The sequence below is a fragment of the Seriola dumerili genome, unplaced genomic scaffold, assembly GCF_002260705.1.
Source record: "Seriola dumerili isolate Sdu_G_001 unplaced genomic scaffold, Sdu_1.0 BDQW01000432.1, whole genome shotgun sequence".
NCBI classification, from domain to species: domain Eukaryota; kingdom Metazoa; phylum Chordata; class Actinopteri; order Carangiformes; family Carangidae; genus Seriola; species Seriola dumerili.
The window spans coordinates 5621046-5642882 of NW_019174687.1; the positions used below are offsets into that span (position 1 = coordinate 5621046).

General features: G+C 41.4%; 1 protein-coding gene across 1 annotated transcript in view; it reads left to right on the forward strand.

Annotated features, from left to right (window-relative positions):
• Window positions 1-21837, forward strand: part of pard3 (par-3 family cell polarity regulator) — a 250040-nt gene that overhangs the window by 154460 nt on the left and 73743 nt on the right. Inside the window, exons 17-21 of the mRNA XM_022761762.1 lie at window positions 7481-7667; window positions 9148-9299; window positions 10615-10659; window positions 18037-18267; window positions 19589-19835. Of these exons, the coding sequence (XP_022617483.1) occupies window positions 7481-7667; window positions 9148-9299; window positions 10615-10659; window positions 18037-18267; window positions 19589-19835 (862 nt within the window). The remainder of the gene's footprint in view (window positions 1-7480; window positions 7668-9147; window positions 9300-10614; window positions 10660-18036; window positions 18268-19588; window positions 19836-21837) is intronic.

Genomic DNA, 21837 nt, shown 5'->3' on the forward strand with positions numbered 1-21837 from the left:
ACAGAGGAAGTGTTGATAGGTGAAGTTCCAGCACGCCGCCACGGCGGCTGCGTTCATCCATGCTTAACAAACAACGGCTTCTAATGAGCGTTCAGGGTCGGGGTGAAAGCACAAGGCAGATGTACAGGAGGTACAGCGGTTGCTCAACGGTGACAAAGAAGATCATTGTCACATGACGCGACCAGAAAAGCTGATCTCTGCAGGTTCACTGCTTTTACAACTGTTGATGCAAGTGCTGGATAAAGCCGGTAAATACATAAAACATGGTGCCACCATCAACATATGCAGACATTTAGTGCCTTAAAGCTGGAGAATAAAACTGAAGATGGATTTGCAGGAAAGAAGAAGAGTGTTCAGTTTAGAAACAGGACAGACAGATTTATTCTTCCAGAACATTAAAGCAAGAAACAGCCAAAAAAAAAAAACATGAAAGGCCTTGAGGTTGGAAAAGGGCACATAAGAGCTTAAGAGGCCTAAAATATATACTGCAACTGAGGGACAGCTCCATAATTCAGGACTGTATTACTAAATAACACCCTAAAATCAGTGTAAACACTACTGGAGGTCATTTTTTCATCCTTCAAGCCAGTGGACAGAATAGTTCCAGAGTAACTCTTGCTTCAGCATTCTGGGCATTTTTGCAGAAGAAGACAGGTGAGTAGAAAGGTCAAAATCAGCCTGAGGTTACAAGAAATCTGAAAAGAGGGAATTTAGGTAATGTGGTAAAGAAGAAAACTACATAAAATGTAGTTTAGCAAGTCGGTGAGGAGAAAAGGAAAGGAGAAAAGGAAGTAAGTGAAGGTATGATGTAAAGGTAAATAGATAAAATACAAAGCTATTATTGGTATGTGTACCTCTGCCCTCAATCTTCTCTTAAATAAGATTAAATATTGTTCAAAACACGGAGCAGTATATAGTCATCGACCGTATTAAGAACAGGGAGGATTATACTAAAGATGTCAATTCACCTCAGCACTGACGTAGTGTTTAGTGACATCCATCCCTCGTCTTCTGAGGATTATCAACAAAAAAAAAAGTGTGTGCCTCCTGACTCATCAAAGACCAGCGCCTGCGGCTTTTTTTCATCCTGTTGCATGTGTGTTTCTTGTGTTTTCACTTCAAACTGTCGGGGCTAAGCAGAGAAATTAAGACGTCAGAGTGGCCAGACTGAGCTGCTCCTCCGAATATTTCACCCCAGTCTCAACAGGATGGGACACCAGAGCCCTCAGAGGTTGGCCTGTGGAGGGGCGCGCGCTATATAATTACTAACTATCACAGACACATGAGACATTTCCCTGCTTATTAAACACTTAATCTGCCCAGTGGAGTATTTATTTTTTTTCCCTGACCACCAAAGGCAGAATTTCATCCCCAATTTGTCATGTAAAATATTTTGGACCATCCTCCTCCATGTGGTCTCTGAATCACTCAGAATCGAGTTGCGTTATAAAACCTGGTCCATTTTCCATGTTGACCTAGAGATATCAAAGCAGTATGTTTTTTTTTTTTTTTCCCCCAGAACATCACTCTGTGGTTTTGTGTCAAAGTGAGATTGGAGAGGTAGGCAAAGGATTAAGGCTTTATTTGAACTGTTGTTTAATTTGTCACTGTGGGCTAAGCACAGAGGATAAAGGCCAGCAGGCCCCGGGGTTTAAGCTGGTAGACTCTGCCTGAAGCTGTCCTCAGCTTGCTGCTTTAAGTTCACTTTTCAAAGGTGTTTTTACATTAACAGCCGAAGATTCATTCTTAAATGACTTCACCAGCTGAAAAATGAGACGCCTACCTACATATTACAAGTTGTTCATGTGAAAGAAAGAAGTGAAAGGGAATTATTATTTGCCAGCGATAAAATGTCATTTTGAGAGAATAACAAAGTTAACCAACTCGATCCCTTGTGTCCTGGAAGTGTCTGTTACATACACTCCATATCTGCTTGTTCCTGCAGTTCAGTTTATCTTCTTCCAGTGTATTTAATGGTAATTTAACATCTAAAATGGTACTTATGAGCACTAAACCCTTACATTAGCAAATGATTATAGACATATTTGTGTGACTTTCTTCATTCTTCTGTGGTTCAGGAGGTAGAGCAGGTCGCCCACAAATCGGATGGCCGGTGGTTCCATTCCCAGCTCCTGTCTGCGTTTCAAAGTGTCCTTGGGCAAGACACTGAACTCCAAATTGCCCCAGTGTGTGTGGGTGTGTGTGTGTATGGTATAAAATAGCTGTTTGAGTGTGTATGTGAATGGGTGAATGTGGCTTCCATTGTAAAGTGCTTTGAGTGGTCGATAAGACTAGAAAAGCTCTGTATGCAGTCCATTCACTATTTTCATATTGACAGTAAATTTAATAGTTGTTACAACTTCTAATCTTGACTTGAATTTAACTTGTCGTTTCACACAAATCACAAAAGCATTATAAATGAGATTTAATAAAACGCATGACATATTTTTCACTACAGCATGTTCCTGTGGATTACCCAGAGATGCCACAGCCAAAGTTTTTTTAAAATGTTATTTTTTGGTGTACTGAGGATATTTAAAATGCATAACAATGAAAACCAAAACTATCTGCACCAATAGATACTAGAACAGAAACTAATTATAACTAACACAAACAAAAAATAATAAAACTGGGGATTTTATATCTGTAATGCGGCAGAATCAAGCGTTTGGCAGGTGCGACCAAAGCTTGGGGCAGTGTTTGTGTTTTATAATGAGAGACCAGCTGAATGGTTTGTACCTTTTTAACTGCTGTGGTCTCGAGCTGAAATTACTGTTAGATGAATGCACAAGCTAATTTGCAGTTTCCGCATACAATACTTTCCTGTGCTTTGACATAAATGTGGAGAATCACAAACAGCGGCTGTGTCAGGACTGGTTTGAGTTGTGTGGAAGAAGCAGACGCCCGACTCTCAGCTGCTGCACTGCTGCTGTTCAGAACTGTAGAAGGCTGTAGCTGCACTTGGCAGCGCCCAGATGTGAACGTGGGTGAATACGAAGCAGAGCTTTGCGTGCTCAGCAAACCTCCCTTGAATAAATAAAATTGTGTGTGTGTGTGTGTGTGTGGGAAAGAGAGTGCTGAAGGGGGGGGGGGGGGTCTCAAACACTTGCTTGGAATAAGTCTGTTCTCTGTTGTTGTGAAGGGGAGGGTGCCACGAAACATAAATCATGCATTAGGCTTTCTTAGAAAACAACATCATTCCCATTCAGAACATATCAGCTTGCGTTTTGGCCCGCGCACGCTCTTAGATCACTCGCTGGCGTTGTGCACTCTGAAGATGCCAGGGATAAGAAAGCGACTTAATTATTCCTCCAGGCCAATAGCTTTCAAGGCCCAGCACCCATGGCAATAACCTCCTTACTAATTATGCAAATAGACCGAGACAAGACAAAATGAAAAGAGGAAGAAAAAAAAAAAAAAAAAACTCCTGCGTCTTTCTCCCCATGTTATTCTCACCTCTTGCTATCTCCATTTTCATCTAGAAAATCTTTTCACTCCCCCCCACCACTCACTTTTTCTTCCCTCCTGGCCATTCTGTGCACCCTCCCTTTGCCCTCAAGTATTCAGTAGTTTTACACAAAAAGCATCTAATAATAGCCTCTCCCAGAGCATCTCAAATGAAATGCCACCTATTGTTCCACCGTTGCTCCGTCAGAAATTATTACAGCCGCTGGGAAAGATAATGTGTGTTTATTGGTTTGATTCTCAGGTGATGCTGGCTGTGCGCTCCGTCCACATGGCAGTGCTATTGTTGCTGGCGGATGGCTGCCCTTGGGTGCTGGCACTAAGACAAAGAGGCTTTTTTTTTTTCCCTCCTCCTTTTACCAGGCTAGTGAGTTGACAGATTCATTGGTTTTCTACTCAGTAGCTGCCAGTTGATTGTACTGCAGTGATTCAAACTGTGACATTGATGGGATTCTCAGTGTCGCGCATTGGACTGCTTAGGGAAATGGGATTAAGTGGTTCTGTGAGTGCACATGTGCGTGTATGTATTTGTGTGTGTGTGTGTGGTCTGAGAGGGAGAAGTGGCCACGCTGTGCTCACCCGGACTCCCAAATTCACATTGAATAACAAATACACACAGCAGGAGGGGCGCACACACATACACACTCTGAAACTATTGCAACAGTTGTAGTTAATGTAGTGAAGGTCTGACGGTGTCAAGGGCATGCACTCACACACTTTTGTCGATGCAGTCCAACTCACTTATAGTGTGTGTTGGAGGGTGAATGCTCCTTTTACAAACATGCAGACACATTCTGAGATACTTGTATATGTATTTCTATATAACCAATAATTGATGAGGAGACAAAAGTAGAGCACAGACTCAGGGGAGCAAGTTGAACTGGATTTCTTATGGCAGCGCGGTGAATCCATGATGGAGGAAACCAGGCTGGCGAGGTGACTAAGAGACAGGCAGACGGGCGGTGAGTGGCTGAATGGAGACCCTGTTAGTGAGGGATGGCAGGACTGGAAATGAGCAGCAGGCAGGCAGGAGCAGTATGACCCTGAGGCACAGGGAAATAGAGGATAGCCTGAACCAAAAAAAAAAAAAAACTAGAGTACACTAGAAAGCAAAAACGTAATACCAGACTGGCAGAGTGAACGATCTGGCAAAGAGTGAGTGGAGAAGCGGGGTTTAAGTACTGCAGGGCTGATGAGATGATGAGGAGCAGGTGCACTGGCTGAAGCAAGCAGGAGGAGGGGTCGAGCGGAGCAGGTGAGGAGCAGGAAGGAACACTGCGCCTAGAGAGACACACACACACACACACACACACACAGAGTAGAGAGAGAGACAGGAAACACAAAGAAAAGGGGACAACACTCGCAGCTTTGACCAGGACCAGGACAGAATGTCACTGTGTTTTTCTCTTCTTTTTTTTTTAATGATCAGAAACCAATAAAGCACTTTTACCCTCCACTGTTCCATCTGCTGAAGAGTGCAACTATGTAGAAGATGTACTGTATGCCTTTATATATGTATTGTTAGATTAGAGTCCCTACTTTTTGGCCTTTGTGGTCAGAATAAATTATCCAGGCACAATCCATGGAAGAATTTACCCCAGCAACCTTTAAATAATGTCTCATAATTCTGTCCCTCTTCGTTCAAAGCAGTTTGTTCAACAGTGCAATGAATCCCTAAAAGCTTTTGTTCTGTAACTTCTTCATATTTAAGGAAAGTTAACAGTGACCAATGACTTTCTAAACTGGCTTTACACACACATAACACACACACAGCCTCACAGTTTGACATCACCCGGTCTCCCCTTTATTTCCCCCCTCCATTCAGCTCCATTTACATCAGGTCATTCACCCACACTGGCTGGAAGCAGCAGCACCCACCAGCACATTGATTCCCTCGGCGCTCGGTTATGAGAAACAAACAGCAGGCCTGGCTTAGACCTCCAGGTCTCTGGCTTTAAAGCCCAAACGCTTTCTAAAGACAAACTTCTCCCTGAGCTCAATACACAAGGCTTTTATGAAGCATTGAAGCTACTCTTCTTCTGACACTGAAGAGCCCCCCACCACCACCACCACCACCACCACCCCACCCACCCACTGCTCCCAATTTCAAAATACAGATTAAAGACAAAGTCATGCGCTGCATATCAATGGGGGTTTTTAAGCCTTGCTTTTCAGAGGCAGGAAAAGGGGACTATTTTATGTTTTTTTTGCCTCAGCACAGAGAAGTTTTTATCTTTATTTGTGAGGTCACAGCTTGAATTAATCATAGTGTTTTGACATAGGAACACCATTGTGGCTGCTGCCAAATTCCACTTGGTATAAGCTGATTAGCCAGGAGCAGTTTCACTCCGCTTTTAGACTTCAAAATATGTTTTGTGTTTTAAAAAGTTACCCTGTTTTTCTTTTTTCTTTTTTAATTTTGGAAACTTGTTCTTCGGTAGTTGGCCCATTAAACAGTTAGAGCGGCAGTCTCACCCCTTGATGCAGCAGTTGCCTGTTGTCACAAATAAATTCATTCCTGAGGGTGTTGTGCAGAAGCTGAGTAACGAACCAGCTTTTTGTTGAGCTTTTACAAGTGTTTTTTTCTTTTTTTTTTATGCTATTATTTTTCTGATATTTTCCTTGGAGCTGATAGAAATAAGAGTTGTTTTGCCAGACCACATATTGTAATCATCTAAATCAAATCCTGCAGGTTTGGAAATCACACGCTGTTGAGTTTGTCCTCTTGCAGGGGCGCCTCGGTGGCTCACCTGGTAGAGCGCGTGACACATAGGCTTAGTCCTAACTGCAGCGGCCATGGGCTCGAGTCTGACCCGCGGCCCTTTTGCTGCATGTCATCCCCTCTCTTTCTCTCCCTGACCTTCCTGTCTATCTCTCGCTGTCCTATCAGAATAAAGGCCAAAAAGAAATAGTTTCTCCCCTTGCACGTGAGGCTGGAGATCACATGTCCCTAAAATGGGATGTAAATATAACTTGTAATCACATTTGCATGGTTCTCGATCAGCAGCAAAACACACTGGTGTGTCAGTGTGGCTCCTTATGACAAAACTGTCAGTGACTCATAATTTGTAATGTACACATCACACAGCGTTTGACAGTGATGGTGGCCCTTTTTGCAGAGTCACCAGCAGCTGCGAAGTGATTCATCAGTGATACACATATTTATTGTCATCGTCATTTCCTCTTAGATACTGTTGAAATGTTGTAAATAATTATCAATAATCTATAACAGTGATACACGCATGACTAAGAGGGCGGACTTTGTGAATGAGATTCATGTGGGAGCATTAAAAGAAAATGTTTGCTAATGCTAGCAAGGCTATCAAGAGTCGGGTTAGTAAATATGCCTACTGGCTTTATTGCCAAGACTTATTTGAGAGGGTCTGCTATGAACCTCTCACGTCTGTGTGCACTAACATGGAGCTGGAACAAGAAGGCAATTAGCTTAGCTTAGCATAAAGACTGGAAGCAGGGGGAAACGGCTAGCTTGACACCTGTGAGGCTCAGTAAGTAAAACTTTATATGTTGTTTGTTAAAGCCTTACACAAACAGAAAGGTAAAGACAACAGTTTGTGGTTTTATGGGGAGTTGTTATTCCGCAAATGCCAAACAAAATATTGAAGTTCAAGACGGACAAACTTTTGACAGAGAAGCGACTGTCAGTTTAGACGTAGAGCCATACGTGTTTACAAGCTCTGGCAGCTTGAGAAAAGTTAAATGTGCGTGTTTTTTTATTTGTAAAACCATGAGAAACAAACAAAGAAGTTTTGACCAACTGTTGGTTTTATGTGGACTGTATATGGACAGAGGAATGGCACTACTGTACTGTAGGAAGAGCAAGTAATGGAAGCTACTGTGTATTGGTCCTTTGCCTCTTGTATGATGGAAGTCTGACTTGATTTTTGAAGCACCAGCAACAAGAACTTGACATTAAAATCTGTGTGGTCAGTCATGAGAGCGAGGGCGTGCACAGTCTATGTAAAAAAAAAAAAAGAAATCCTCCCGTCTCTTCCAGGTAACTATCAGCTCTCTCCGACCGTCAACATGCCGCAGAACGACACTGTGATCATAGAGGACGACCGGCCGCCGCTCCTCCCGCCACACCTCTCCGACCAGTCGTCGTCCAGCTCCCATGACGACGTGGGCTTCACCGCTGACATGACGCCACAGTGGGCCAAAGAGCTGCCCACTCAGAATGACAGGTAGGCACAACTGAAGTCTTCCCCTTCAGCCCGTCAGGCGAAGACGGTGAAGTGTTGCATGGTGAATACATTTATATTTAGTTATATATATTTCACTTCTAAAACCTTGACATTTGCACAAGGTCTGTCTGTGTGTGTGTGTGTGTGTGTGTGTGTGTGTGTGTGTGTGTGTGTGTTCTTGTTCGTGTTCATGTTCTCGTTCTCTCTCCCTTGATTGCCCTCTGATTGTAAGCAGCCCTCACTGAGTCGGGCCTCCGCTCAGGCTGATGTGGAGGAGCCCTGTTCTGACACAGTGCTGATGAGGACCTCTCTCATTATTCACTGCATGTTTGCATGTCAGTCTCAGGCAGTCCAGCAAATGACTGTACACGTGCAGAGCTGCAACTAGCAATAATCAAATAATCAGATTATTGTTCATTATTTTTCAGATTGTTTTCAGTCAATAGATCATTTAGTTTCTCAGGAAGTTCCCTCTGAAATAATTTAATGAGAGGCAAGAGATTTTAAATTAGGGCCAAAGTGTTGGGAATGCTCTGTATCTATGTGTTGATGTCACTGTCCCTCTGCGTCTCTTCATGTCTTTCTGCCTGTGTTTGGGCCTGATTTGTCATTTGCTCCTCCTCCCTTTCTCTCTCTTTCCACAATCTCCTTTTAATTTCATCATTTTTCCGTCTCTTTCCTTCCCCTGATTGCTCTTTTTATCTTTATTTATCTTGTTATCTTGCCCCATTATTCTGTTCTCTTGTGTTTAACTCTCCTCCCTTATCTCTTACTCTTGTCTGTCTCACACTCTTTTTCTTCAAGACGAAATTTTTTTATTTTTTGGCTTTTTTCCACTTTGTCAGTCTTACTTTAGTTTTTTTTTTCTTTCACTGTCTCTTATTATTTCTCTGACATCTTCACACCTTCCTTTACTTTCTACTATCTAAAACTCTCACATTCTCCTTTTTGTCAGCCTCACATTCTCTCTCCTCTCAGTTCGACTCTTTTTTTTAATCTTTCAGTTTTTTCTCCTCTGTGCTTTCTTCCCAGCTCCCTTTGTTCTTTCTTGGCTCGTTTCTCATCGCCACGACCCTCCCTTTTCTAATTTCTTCCTCTTTTTCCAGCTCTCCTAATTCTCTCTTAGATTTCCCTCCATCTCTTGTTCACCTTCTTTTTTCCTTCTTTGAATCCCATGAATTCAAAGAAGAGAGGTTCTTTGAACTTCTTTGAACCTTTTTCACTGTTGATCCTCATTCAGCTCTGTCTCCAAGCCACTTTCTTTACTTTTTTTTCTTCTTCCTCCTGTAGTACCTCTTTTATTTATTTTATTTCATTTGTCATATTTTATATAGAAGATGCTGGAAATGCTTTTGAATATGGAATTGTTTTTTAAGGCTCACCTGCTATTGTCTTTCCTGTTAGTGCTGTGACACTTTAATATCCCTGTGTGACATCAATATCTTTTCTAATATCCCCGTCTTTCACACCCTCCCTCCAGCTCCCTGGGTCAAGATGAAAACAATCCAGACACCGCCTTCCAGAGGGAAGGTTTTGGACGCCAGAGCATGTCGGAGAAACGCACCAAGCAGTTTGGAGACGCCTCTCAGCTCGAGATCATCAAAACACGCAAGTCCAAGAGCATGGATCTAGGTACAACATTCCTCCAGGAAGTTATTCAAGTACATTTTAACGTATTTGATATAGAAACGTTTAGTATTATATCCTCCAGTATAGAAGCAGAGAATCAGCATTTTTGGCCAGATTGGTTTTATGCATCAGTTACACACCAAACACCATCATCTGGAACGCTCTATATTAAACCTGTTTAACGCCACTGATTGTTAACAGGTAGAACTTTATTGTCATTTTCATGTCATGCAGGATTCACAATAGTCAGTTCGGGACTTGTTAATACCATTTAGATCCAAGTTGTAATCACAACTGGGAGAGTCTGTTTTTCTGAAAGCTCCTAAATATCCTGTTTGTTGCACTGATGTACCTGAAAAAAACAAAGAGGGCATGGAGACGTATTCGCCAATTTAATGCGTATAGGCTGATGCTACACAATGGAATATCCATATCAGGTACAGGAAGTTAGGATGTTATGTCCTTCAGGTTCTTTATCTTTCCTTCCCCAGCTGATTTCCCCCTTGGTGACATTTATGACACATTTCCTGTCAATTCCATGACTTTCAAGATGCAGTTTAAAGTGTGTACATACATATACATACAGTATTTCCTGAGGCATGTACACACAGTAAACCCAGAATCGCAAAACCTCCAAGCCAAGTGGTAAAATTCCCTTCTTCTTCTTCTTCTACTTCTTCTTCCTCTTCTTCCCCAACAGACAGAATATGAGATTGTGTTGGGTTAACTGCATTAAGAAGCTTCTATAAGAGTCATTTGATAAACTCAGTGCACCTAAGCTACTTTAAAATCTATGAAACCCTGAAGACCTTGAGCACATAGCCCTGCATGTTTAAAAAAAGAAAAAGAAAAAAATTGTCTTATATTTAAATGTATTCCCACCCCTTGCCTCTTTGTATGAAAACAGACTCTGCATCTCTCGCCAAAGTCAAGAACTTCATTATGTTGATTCACCTTGAAATGGCTTCAAACAGTCGCTGATTGCTTTGGCTGCAACAGTCTCTCTGCTCGCACTCTCTATAATCATATCTAATCTTCCTGACCAGATTGCCGCTCTGTACCGTGTTGATATCACAACAAGTCTGATTGCTATCCTCAAACCCTCTTTTCATTTCCCTTCACCCCTCCTCCCCACTCGCACCTCCTTGTCTCGCATGGCGTCCGATCCTAATTGAGATGAAGCCGTTTGTGATTTTTTTTTTTTTTTTTTGCAGCACTACCTGGATGTTGCATGTGGGAATGTCATGAGCACTAACTGAAACCCCAAATGTTTGTATCCCCCCTCTCCCCCTCTTTCCTCCCCCCCTTCCTTTAACAGTAGCCGATGAGATTAACCTCACCCCTCGTCCCGAGAGCAACACAGGTAAGGACCGGTGCACTGAAAGGTGGAAAGGAAAACTTAATTTCGCCATCATCACCATCAGTTTTTGGTCTCAGAGTGCATTTCTAATGCCTGGCACTGAGGGGTATAAGTGGTATTTGATTAATATGTCAAATCCTCGTGGAGATCTGACTTATTCAAAATGTAAATTACCGTTTTGTGATGTTATACAATGTGATATTTTATATTTTAAAATATCAAAGCCAAAAATTCAAAGAATGTCCCCATAGCTCACATGGCTCAATTCAGTATAATGTACTTTTCCATCAGTAATATAATAGAGTCTGCTACTGAGTCTCTTTTTAACAGAAATACTGTTTTTTTGAGAGCTGCTGAAAGGCTTTTAATTTGAAATCTGTGTGTGAAGTCTAGATTTTCTTTGACAGCGAATTAACAGTGACTGAGAAAAACATAACACCACTTGGAATAAATAAGTGAATGGAAAGTTAAAAAGGGAAACTAAAAGTGGCAGAGTGGTAACCCGGTTGCACTGAATCAATTCCTGGAAATGTACATTATAATTGATTTACCAAGGTGGCGGGTGCCTCTGACATGGATTAGCTTGGCGTGTTCGTTAACAGATGTGAAATTTACATTGGAATTAATCTGGAAAACGTCCTGTTGAACTGGCTGATCCTTTGTGTCTGGTACCTGTCCAGTTAATCAAATGTATTGTAGTTTCATCAAATTGGTTTTAGAGGTTCCATATTATATAAAGTAATATTTCTCATTTATATGTGTTGTTTGATTATAGATCAGGTCTAGGTTCTATATTAATACTGTGAAAGTATCAAAGCCTCAGTCCACAGAGAAATGCACACAGCCTGTATTCAGAAACTGAGCCTTAAAACCAGCTGTTAGGACTTCTGTAACTTTGTGATGTCACAAAAAAGCAGTCACTGCCCTCAGCCACGCCCCAAGCCCTGCCCACCTGGACCCACCATCCAACCTTGCAGAACTTGGTTTCTCTGAGTGTTTACCTGAAATCTGCTATATTTTTGTTAGATCACTCTGAAAACAGTCGGTCAATCAGAAGAGAAGTTCAGGGCATCCTCTCTTCTGATTGGCTCACCAACCTGTTGTTACTAGAAGCCTGAGAGATGGGATGTAAAATTACATTGGGATGGTTTTTGGTTCTTAAAACCACAAATATATTTTCTTATGGATCAACATTTTAAATAAAACACAGGAAAAGTGTAAAATATGGGACCTTTAAAACAGATGTAGAAAACAAACTTTTCCTAACTACATTTCTAGACATAGTCATTGAGTTCTCTTTCTCAAAACCAACTTATGCCCCTCTGTCCAAAGTTCCACATATCATCTCAGATCTACCTTCACTGTCCATGTTTTCTTCATTTATTCTTTGCATAATACGGATTGTTATTTATTTATTTGATGTTACATAATTAAACCTTTTTGGGAAGCATTTTTTTAACTGTGGAGTAGGGGCAGATTTTAGTGCCAAGAACTATAAATGAACCTCAACCTGCCTCTCGTGGCTTTGCAGAGCGGATCGATTCATAACTGGTGCAGGACATGACACAAATTGTACAGGAACAACAGTGACAGGCACTAAATTGCACATATTGATCTGCAAATATAAATTCAGCAGATTTGCTCTTTATGCATCGGTGCAGTGCTCCCTGTGCTGGGTGTTTTGCTCACTCCTTGACAAGACAAATTTGTCAGTCTGCAGAGTGAAGACTCGCAGTCCTCGCCACAGTTTGAGGTCGCTGCTGAACACGGTTGTGAAAGCAGTCGGGTGACTACAGATTTGATTTTCTCCCTTTTTACCTCAGATGCAGCCGTAGCACTAATTGTTTTGTGCGTGTGTCAGGAGTGTGTGTGTGTGTGTGTGTGAGAAGAGATGGAGAGTAGAGAAAGCACTCTGTCCTTGGTTAAGGCAGGGAGCTGACAGAGAGTCATCCGTCACTGTCAAGTCTTGTGTATTTTCACTGTCGCCTCGGCTGAATAAAAGGCCTGCCTCTGAAATCAGCGGCTCGGACAAAAGGACGGATCCGTTGAAGGAAGACGTGTAGAGAAGGAGAAGGAGAAAGAGATGAGAGGGTTGGAGTGTGAGAGGGAAGCTCTCTGGGGGCAGTTTGTGGTTACTTGTAGGTATGGCTGTGAACTCTCCCTCAGTAATAAAGACAGAGAAGCACAGAGAAAGTGTGAAAAGAGGATCGAAACTTGTTTTGTGGAAAAGCACAAATGGATCCTGTATTGGTTGTATTGGATCAGTATTTAATGCTTTTGTTGAAACCTTTGAACAGTGTGTAGGAAACGGTGAGATGGAGAGGAGATTGTTTCCAACTTTCTGTCATGTTTCGATAACTGCAGTCAGCAAGGATGAGATTTTGTATGTTGCATATTTTATAAGGTGTGTCTGCCAAATGATAGCAGTCGATGAGTCAGGTGTGTCATTGCATAATCTGATTACAACTTGAATAAATTAACAATTTAGCGTGTCATAGTCTCTTAAAATCCTCCATAAAACCGTTACAAACTATCTATATGAGAAATGTGAAGGTCTAGTTAAGTTTAGACTGGGAAGACTGAGATCCAAATTATGATTAAGACATAACATTGTTGGTAGCAGATGGGATGCAAGTCATGATTTCTCATGTTAAAGTTTTGAACTATGAACTATGATTGAACATCCCATTATATGACATTTGTTCTATAATTATGTCGGAAAGTAAGGACAAACGCAAACTGTTCCCAGAGTGTTGTCTTGAATTGTCTTGAGTCGTGTAAACATCACTCAAACAGCTCAAATGGATTTAGTTTATTAAGACAAAAAAACAAAGAGAAAACCTGTTTGGTATGTTTGTTTGATTAATTACCTAAAACAGTTAATCAAGTAGCAAAGTTCTTGATTCATTTTCTGTCAGTCAATAACTGTGGAGAGTTGACATGGCTGTATCCGTGACTCAACGGTTACACTAGCAGTATCTGTTGTGCAAAACTTCCTTTCCATACAACTCATGTCTTAGAGGGAACTAGTGTTTTTGCAGTTCATACTGGTCTCAAATTAAAGTCATTAAAGACCTTCAATGCCCTCATTAGATAACATAAAAATGTGCTAGTGATGTGAGAGCACTTGTTTCTGGTGGTAATCACATTCGCCTTCACTGCGAATCAAAGAATGTTTAATTAAGCACAATTGTCTGGTCTGAATTGCAGTGATCTGCCTTTTCATTGATATTCTGAAAGCGTGTCACTACACTGGCAGATTTTCAGGGCACACATACTGATTCAAAGTATTTTAGGTGGATATTTAGTGTGGACTTCATGAGGATATTCAATTTAATACTGTTTCTGTTCCCCGAATGTTCTGAGCTAATAGATTTCACCCTGTTTTTTTTTGTTTTTTTTAAGTGTCCAGTGTTTATTTTCTCTCTGTGGGCCCCTGGTGTCATTTTACCAATGTTTTAAAAAAAATTTGTACCCTCCACTAAGTTTAAATCATCCATGATCCATGGTCCATTTACTGAAGCCAAAACATAGCCATCCTGCTTAAACTTAAGACCGGGACAGCTCTGACAGATGGGATATAGTCGCCATCGTCTCCTGATCTGTGATTGGCTGAGAGTTTTTATTGACACAAGCCGCTGCCACATGTTGGGACTCGGACACTTCAGTGATGGAGGACAATACTGGACTGTTGTCTGTGTGCAGAACTTCATTCAGATTATGTCCACATAAATCCCTGTGAGAAACTGTCCTGTGAGTGATCCCTGGAAAGTTCACCCAACGGATCCATTTATGTTCATTTTTTGGAAGTAAGGAATAAAATTAAATGGAATGAATTATTTAAATTTTGTAAAGCAGGATTCAGTTTTATTGTGTTGTGGATTAGTGCTGCACAGTAGGTGGGGAGTGGCACTTAAACTGTCAAGCAGCAAAATTGTGAGAAATGATCCAATCAGGAAACCATTGTAACACTGACCAATAGAGATTTTTAGAAAAACCAAAGATGAAAAGTTCGGTAAACTGGATTCTGTAAATAAAAACATCGGTAAGCATCCAGGTCCCATGTGGGCTTTAGCTTTCAGTCACCATGTAGATCTCACATTATCCGAGTATTGACACAGCCTGGGCCAATATGATAATTCGATAAAAGCCAGGTAGCCAGACACTAAATTATTGTGTCATCCAGTTTTTTTTATTTTTTTATTATTTGCAGACGCACAACTTTGGACCAACCAGCTTCAGTTAATGTCCTTTCTCATTACATAATGAACTGTATAGAGACGACAGAGGCAGTGCAATCAAATGATACTGAATCAATACCCCTGCTGTTGCCAGTTCCAGCGGTGTCCGGTGTCAACGCCAATCTGACCTCTGCTTGTTCCAGCTGCTCTGATGATTGCTCTGTATTTGTTATTGTAAGGCTGTCAGAGCTTAACTTTGCAGGATAACGTTTATCTGCAGATGAGTATGAGTGTCACTCTGTCCAAACACGCTGACACAGATTACTCAGAGCTGACTGACTAGTTGCCAGGTTTGAAATAATCCATTTAGTTTGTTGTTAACTTTCTGTCAGATGCATTGCACTGATTATTTGCAATTTAGTCCATTTTTAAAGATGGGCACACTTTCATTTTATTCACTCTCTGTGGCCAGGTGAGCCTGACTGAGCACAACAAGAAACCTCATCCCCAGGTTATTTGAAAATAAGGTGTTTTTCATGTTTGCGGCTAAATGCCATTTGTCAGGTCTCCAACACAATGTAAATTATCCTCTTTTTTTTTTTTTTTTTTTTAAGACTGCCACTGAAGCCTGACTGCAGGGAATGGCACTGGGCAAAGCTTTTAAATAAAGTGGGTGTGCAGCGTGAAAAGCCTATCAGCCCGACTCTCAGTGAGACGTTAAGGGGACAGGACAGGCTGATGAGAATGAATGGGAGGCAGCCTACCCGCTTGCTTGTTCGCTCTGCATGTATTCAGTTTTCCATTTTAGTTTTTTTGTTTCTTGGTTTTTTTTCCCTGTCTTTATTCTTTTCTTTTCTTTTCTTTTTCTTTTTTTTTTCACTTTTTGTCAGTCTTACTGTAAACAAGGAGCTTGGCAAAAAGAAAAACCCTTCTCCTGACTTGCTGTTTTAGTATAGTATATATTAATATATATGCAGCTTTGGCAGGGAAGTACATTATGTTTAGAATAATAATTGAAATCACAAAAATCAGTCAGTACAGTAAACAAAGAGGGCCTTAAGCCCAGTGGCTCCTTCTGGAGTAAATCTTCCAAAATGGGTCACAAATATATCGTTTGATTTAACTCTTTTTCTATATTAACTAGCTATTGTACCTTTTAGCTAACATTACTTGGAGAGGAGTAAAGAGTGAATTTCTTGGGGACTATTTTCAGATGCGAATTAATACACATTTGCCCCAGTTAGTATTTTTGTATGCTTTTTCACCTTTAATATTTCTGCATTCTCCTTTCTTTCTTTCTTGCTTTATCTCCTTCTTCTTCCTCTTTTCGTTGTGCTGTCTGTCTTTCATTCACTCCCCTCCCTCAAGATATCACACGTCTGTCAGGAATGTGTATTTTGTATTTTTTTATTTTTTATTTTTTTGCCTCTTGCTACAGTAGCTCTGAAGTGACACCACCCGGGAGATTAGAACTCTTCCATTTACCTCCATACCTCCTCACCTTATCTTCCTACATTTATTATCTTCCGTACACACACTTTGAGCCCGTGACACATGCCATATGGGAACAAAAATTATGCCCGCACCGCTATAGCACCGAATAGTCTTAGTTTAATTGAACTGTCATGTTTCTCCTATTTTGCTGATGGTTATTTTCATTCGGAGCCACATCTTAGTAGTGAAATGTGTAGTCAGTCTTGATGAATGTCACACGGACTCGCACACATGTACACACGCGATTTCTTGGTGCTGAAGTTTAGATATGGTGTGTTACTGTCCGAGTTGCCTGTTATCCTCTGAGGCCGGGCAGCTTCTGGTGGATCAGGTGTTTCTTTTTCATTCCACCATAACAAGAATGGGACCATTAATAAGAATTTTCTACCTGCTTATTGAGAAGCAACAGTTTGTTGAAGTGTGTGTGTGTGTGTGTGTGTGTGTAAAGCTGGTTTATGAAGTAGTTTCAATGTTCAGTGGCCTCATTATCTTTATGCATCTGCTCTGTTTTGGGCAGACCCATGTGCATAATTGAAGCATGAAATAAACCTTATTGAATACCTTTCATCTCATCCTCCTCCCCTGCATTAACTGGGTGAAGAAGGACAAACAGTGTCTCGGAAACTGCGTTGTGGCATTTAAAATCTCCGCAGAACTGAGCAGGTCAACACCCAAGAATAGGGAACAAATAGGAAGCTAGAGAACGCAGCCTGAGAGTGACATGGTTTTGTATTTCGGGCGTCTGTGTTGTGTTGTTGCCATCACACTTGGCGCTCATTTTTCAGTGGACGTCACGGTGGGGTCGGCTGGAGCAAATCCCACAATGCACCACATAAATGACCCAACAGTCCTGCAGCTACATAAAATCATAGTGGACACAGTGGGAAGAGTCTGAGGTCATTCTTGGCTGTAGTTGTTGGTCATTTGGAAATGGCAGGAAGTGGCTTGTTGTGAAATATGTGTCAGTTTGCTGAGTCAGTCTTTGTGCTGAAAGAAAAGGGAAAAAAAAAAAAGTCTCTCTCATCCTCTCAATCCATCCTCTTAAATCATCCTGTTAAGTCATCTTGTAACATAACTCCCACGGTAATGTTTCTTTTGCATCGCATCATCCTTTTATCCTTAAGACTATTTTAACACAACTTTAATCACAACCAAGGTCAATGTGTTACGTATTGATTCATGACAGATTTTGTTATTTATTATTGTATCAAAGATGGGAGGAAAGTATTTAAGGTCATTTTAAGATGGAATGAAACAGAAGTGAATCTAGTTTGTAGGTTGTGAGTCTGTTTTTTTGTAAGAAAATAGATGAAGAAACAGATCAGAACTGAGAGCACAGGTTATTTGCTTCAAACTGACCACAGCAATTCTCTTTTTCCCTCGTCCACCAATCAGTGATGAGTCAATTTAGCGAGATAGTACAGATGTGGTCACTGAAAACATCCTACCTTTTTAACAGCATGTTTCTTTTTGCTCCATCTCCAAGAGGAATTGCAAGGAAAAGTTGCTGATTAAAGCTAATGGATGAATGGGTTAGAGGAGGTTGTGTAGAATAGAACTGGACTGGACTTCACTGCAGTATACAGTGCTAAGATATAGGATATTGATTGGGACTTCGACACGGCCACCATCGTAGACTGAGGAGGTTTGGTCAGAATTGTCTGTTCATTTTCCTACAGCTCGTCCCTCTGTATCCTCCCATCAGGTTCCTCCACAAGGGATGTGGGGCCATCACTAGGTTTAAAGAAGTCCAGCTCTCTCGAGAGCCTCCAGACAGCTGTTGCCGAGGTAACCCTCAACGGGGACCTCCCCTTCCACAGGCCTCGCCCCCGCATCATCAGGGGGCGCGGCTGCAACGAGAGCTTCAGGGCGGCCATCGACAAATCCTACGACCGACCGGCTGCCACGGAGGAGGACGATGAGGGCATGGAGACATGTAAGATATCCCATGATTCACCTTCACCTGGGGTTTTAAATAAGACTGTCCTCTTTCTGAAAAATCACAGGTTTGATCCCACCAAGGCCCGGGTGTCATCTCTGTCAGCAGCTGGGAGTCCTGTCAGTGTCCTTCAGCAAGACACTTCAACCTCAGTCCCTGTCTAACTCCTGGAACGTGTCTGAATCGTGAAATTATACATTGATAACTTTGCATTATGGGTTACTAAAATGATGCTAAACCACACTAACACAGCAGTGACGATTCCTAACAAGGATCGCTACTGAAACTCAGAAAATGTTGACGAGGCTTCCATACTGACGCATGGTTGTGGCAGCATTCTGACTAATGCTCAGTATCTCGCTGCTGATCTTATCACTGCTTGTGGCAATGGCAATATCGCTGACTCAGGATGTAACCAGGACATCAAAAGCATCACGTCAGTGTGAGGCACCTCAAAGAGGACGAGTCAGGAGGCTGGATACAGCCTGTGATAGACGAGCTTCCTGTTGGGAAATTGGTGATGCGTTTACTGGCCTTCTCCCAGAGTCTTTGGATTAGAAGACGACACAATGTGTTCAAAGTCACTCTTTCAGTTTTTATTATCACAAAACAAAAAGGAAAGTGTATTAAGATAATCATTTTCATTGTTATCCGCAACACAAAGTGCGGAATCTCCAAGAACCACATGTACAACAATGAATTATTTCTAAGCAACAGGTCACAATTACAGCGTCTGTGTCGTGCCTGATTCTTCCTCTATTTTCTACGTGGAAATGACGTTTGAAACACGTGGTCTTCTTCAGGTCTTCTCTTTTTTTTCTACACTTAAATGTCATGTCCACATGAAATTAAAGAAGGAATCAGACAGCAGTGCAGGGTATCTTTAAATCTTTCCTGCCACAAAAGAATTTCAAGTTTTTCATTCTATATTCCTTTACATCTATTTTAGAGCAGAAATAATGTGGTGTTTTCCATCTGAAGAGAATCTCATATTATGTCATAGTACCATCAAATTAGTAATGAATGTTTTTGCTTTTCATCACTTTATAAGAGTCGGGTGTCTGATGGTCTCTAATGATAAGTATCTAATTGTGGAGCAGCGCTCTTCAATCACTTGTAATATACATTGAAATTGTATTCAGCTGCTTTTGGTTCTTAGGAGACATGATTATACTTTTGTGAGACTAAAAGATTTTCTTCCATTAGGTTTATTGATTTTCATATGTGCAACTGAACTAGTTAAATGAACTGTTCATTGGTGAAAGAGAACATGTTTCTCCCTCTTCGCCTTCACCGTGTGTCTTTCCCGTCTCCCCAGTGGAGGAGGACACGGAGGAGAGTTCACGATCAGGGAGAGACTCTGTGTCCACGGTGGCCGACCAGACCCCGCTGTCCGGCACCGAGAAACCGCTGGTCAACGGCACCAACCGCACCAAAGAGGAGAAGAAGAAGGACAAGGACAAGGACAAGGGAGGAAAGGAGAAGAAGAAGCAGGAGGGAGTGAAGGAGAAAGACAAGGGAAAAGCCAAGAAGGGCATGCTGAAGGGACTCGGGGACATGTTCAGGTAAAATGATAAAACGTTGGAAGTGAGTCTAAGCTTCTAAGTGTGTTTACAGAGCTGCAAGTAAGGCAGGCCCACTAAAAATTTACATAAATCAATTTCATTTTAATTTTCGAGATATTCCTCTCTGTTTAATGTCAGGAATTAACATATACATTCAAAAAGTTTCCTGATAGTTTGAAACTTAAACACACACATCTACTTGCGGCTGTGTAAGAACACAGTGTAAGAACTATGCACCTTTTGAAGGCTCGGATATATCTGAAAGAGCTATATGTTTGTTTCTCTGTAAAAGAGACAAATCTCAGACCAGAGCTGTGCAGCCACAGCACTAAATAGTGCGAGGAAACCCTAATTAGACTTCCACGCAACTTGACCAGACAACTGTCTGCTTTCTGTCCCTGTTAATAATTCTTTCTCTGTTTCCTCCAACATTTCACCTGTCAAACATCCCTTACAGCTAAACTGACAGAAATCCTCTCTCCTACGCACGTATACATTAGCATTGGTGTCCAAATGGGCTCGGAAACCTCAGGGCCTGGCCAGTAATATATCCGTATATCATATTAACCAAAGTGGTGGTGACAGGGAAGGGAAACAATGCCTGTTGTCTGACAGAGGAAGGTAATGAGATCCACAGAGATGGTGAGAGATAAAGAAGAGAAAGAAGAAAGGTAGATATGGTTTGGTGCAATGGGTAGTGAAAGGTAAAAACAACAACAACAATCTCAACTCAAGGTCCACTGAGTAGATTTTTCTGGAACTTTCAGCTCCATCTCACAGTCTTCATCATCAGGTGGAATTATCTTGGTTGTCATTGAGAACCCTCAAGTGATTAGGTCATGTATACTAGATAAATCACTTCATGACAACTCAAAGTTTGATTACTACATAATTCCATCTGTGTTATTTCATAATTCTGATGTCTTCAGCGTTGTTCTACAATGTAGAAAATGGTCAAAATAAAGAAAAACCTATGATGGAAGGTAGGATTTTGACGTAACATCTTCATCAGTTAATACTTGACCTGTGACCAAGAAGGTCCATATATTGACTTTCCAACCCTGGTGTGAATCTGAGGTCGAGCCCTACAATTCCATCATATCTAAACCTAAGTTGAAAATGAAAATGTAGTATCACTGATATGATTAAAAATCTGTATTAATGGCTTTTTCATTCTTGAGCCTTTAAATACATAGACTGTAAAACTGTAACAAGATATTTAATGTATCTTTGAAGATGAAGGAATAATAAAAAATAGTAGCAAAAAAGGGAGAGCGGTGAACGAGAGAGGGTTTAGACAAAACAATGAGGGCGGATAGAGGACAGTGAGAGCGCGACAGTGATTGTGAATAAAAACGATGGGTTTGGCTGTCAGGAGATGAAATTGCCAGCAGGGCTCTGTGTCAAACAGGTGGGATCACTTCACATGACACCAGCTTACTTTCATAGTCAGAGACACACACACACACACACACATACATACACATACACACACGATGGAGTAATCAGTGGGATGCACATGGACAAACTCGTGCACAGAGGCAGAGTTCACACTCAGGAATAATTAGTAGGGAACACACACGTACATAGAGATATGTGGTTCACTGAAGTGCACAAACTGCAAATACATGCAGAAATATTTCTAAGTGAAGTCCACACACACACACACACACACACACACACACACACACACACACACAGAGACCACACAGTTTACACACACATCCACAATTTGGTCGCCAACAAATACACACTGCTGTTATTCTCTATGCTTACACACACACACACACACACACTAAAGTCCAGTTTTCCTCTTCACCTCCCACATGATAACGATTGGTGTGCATTGTCATAACATGAGTGTTATGGCGCTCTGATTGGCTCAATGCTGGCCACATCAGATGTGCTCCATTAAAACTCTGTCTGACTGCCCGTTTGATCTGCGCCCAGTGTTTACTGGCAGAGACAGCTGTGCGCTCCAGAATAATGATGTGAGATATGT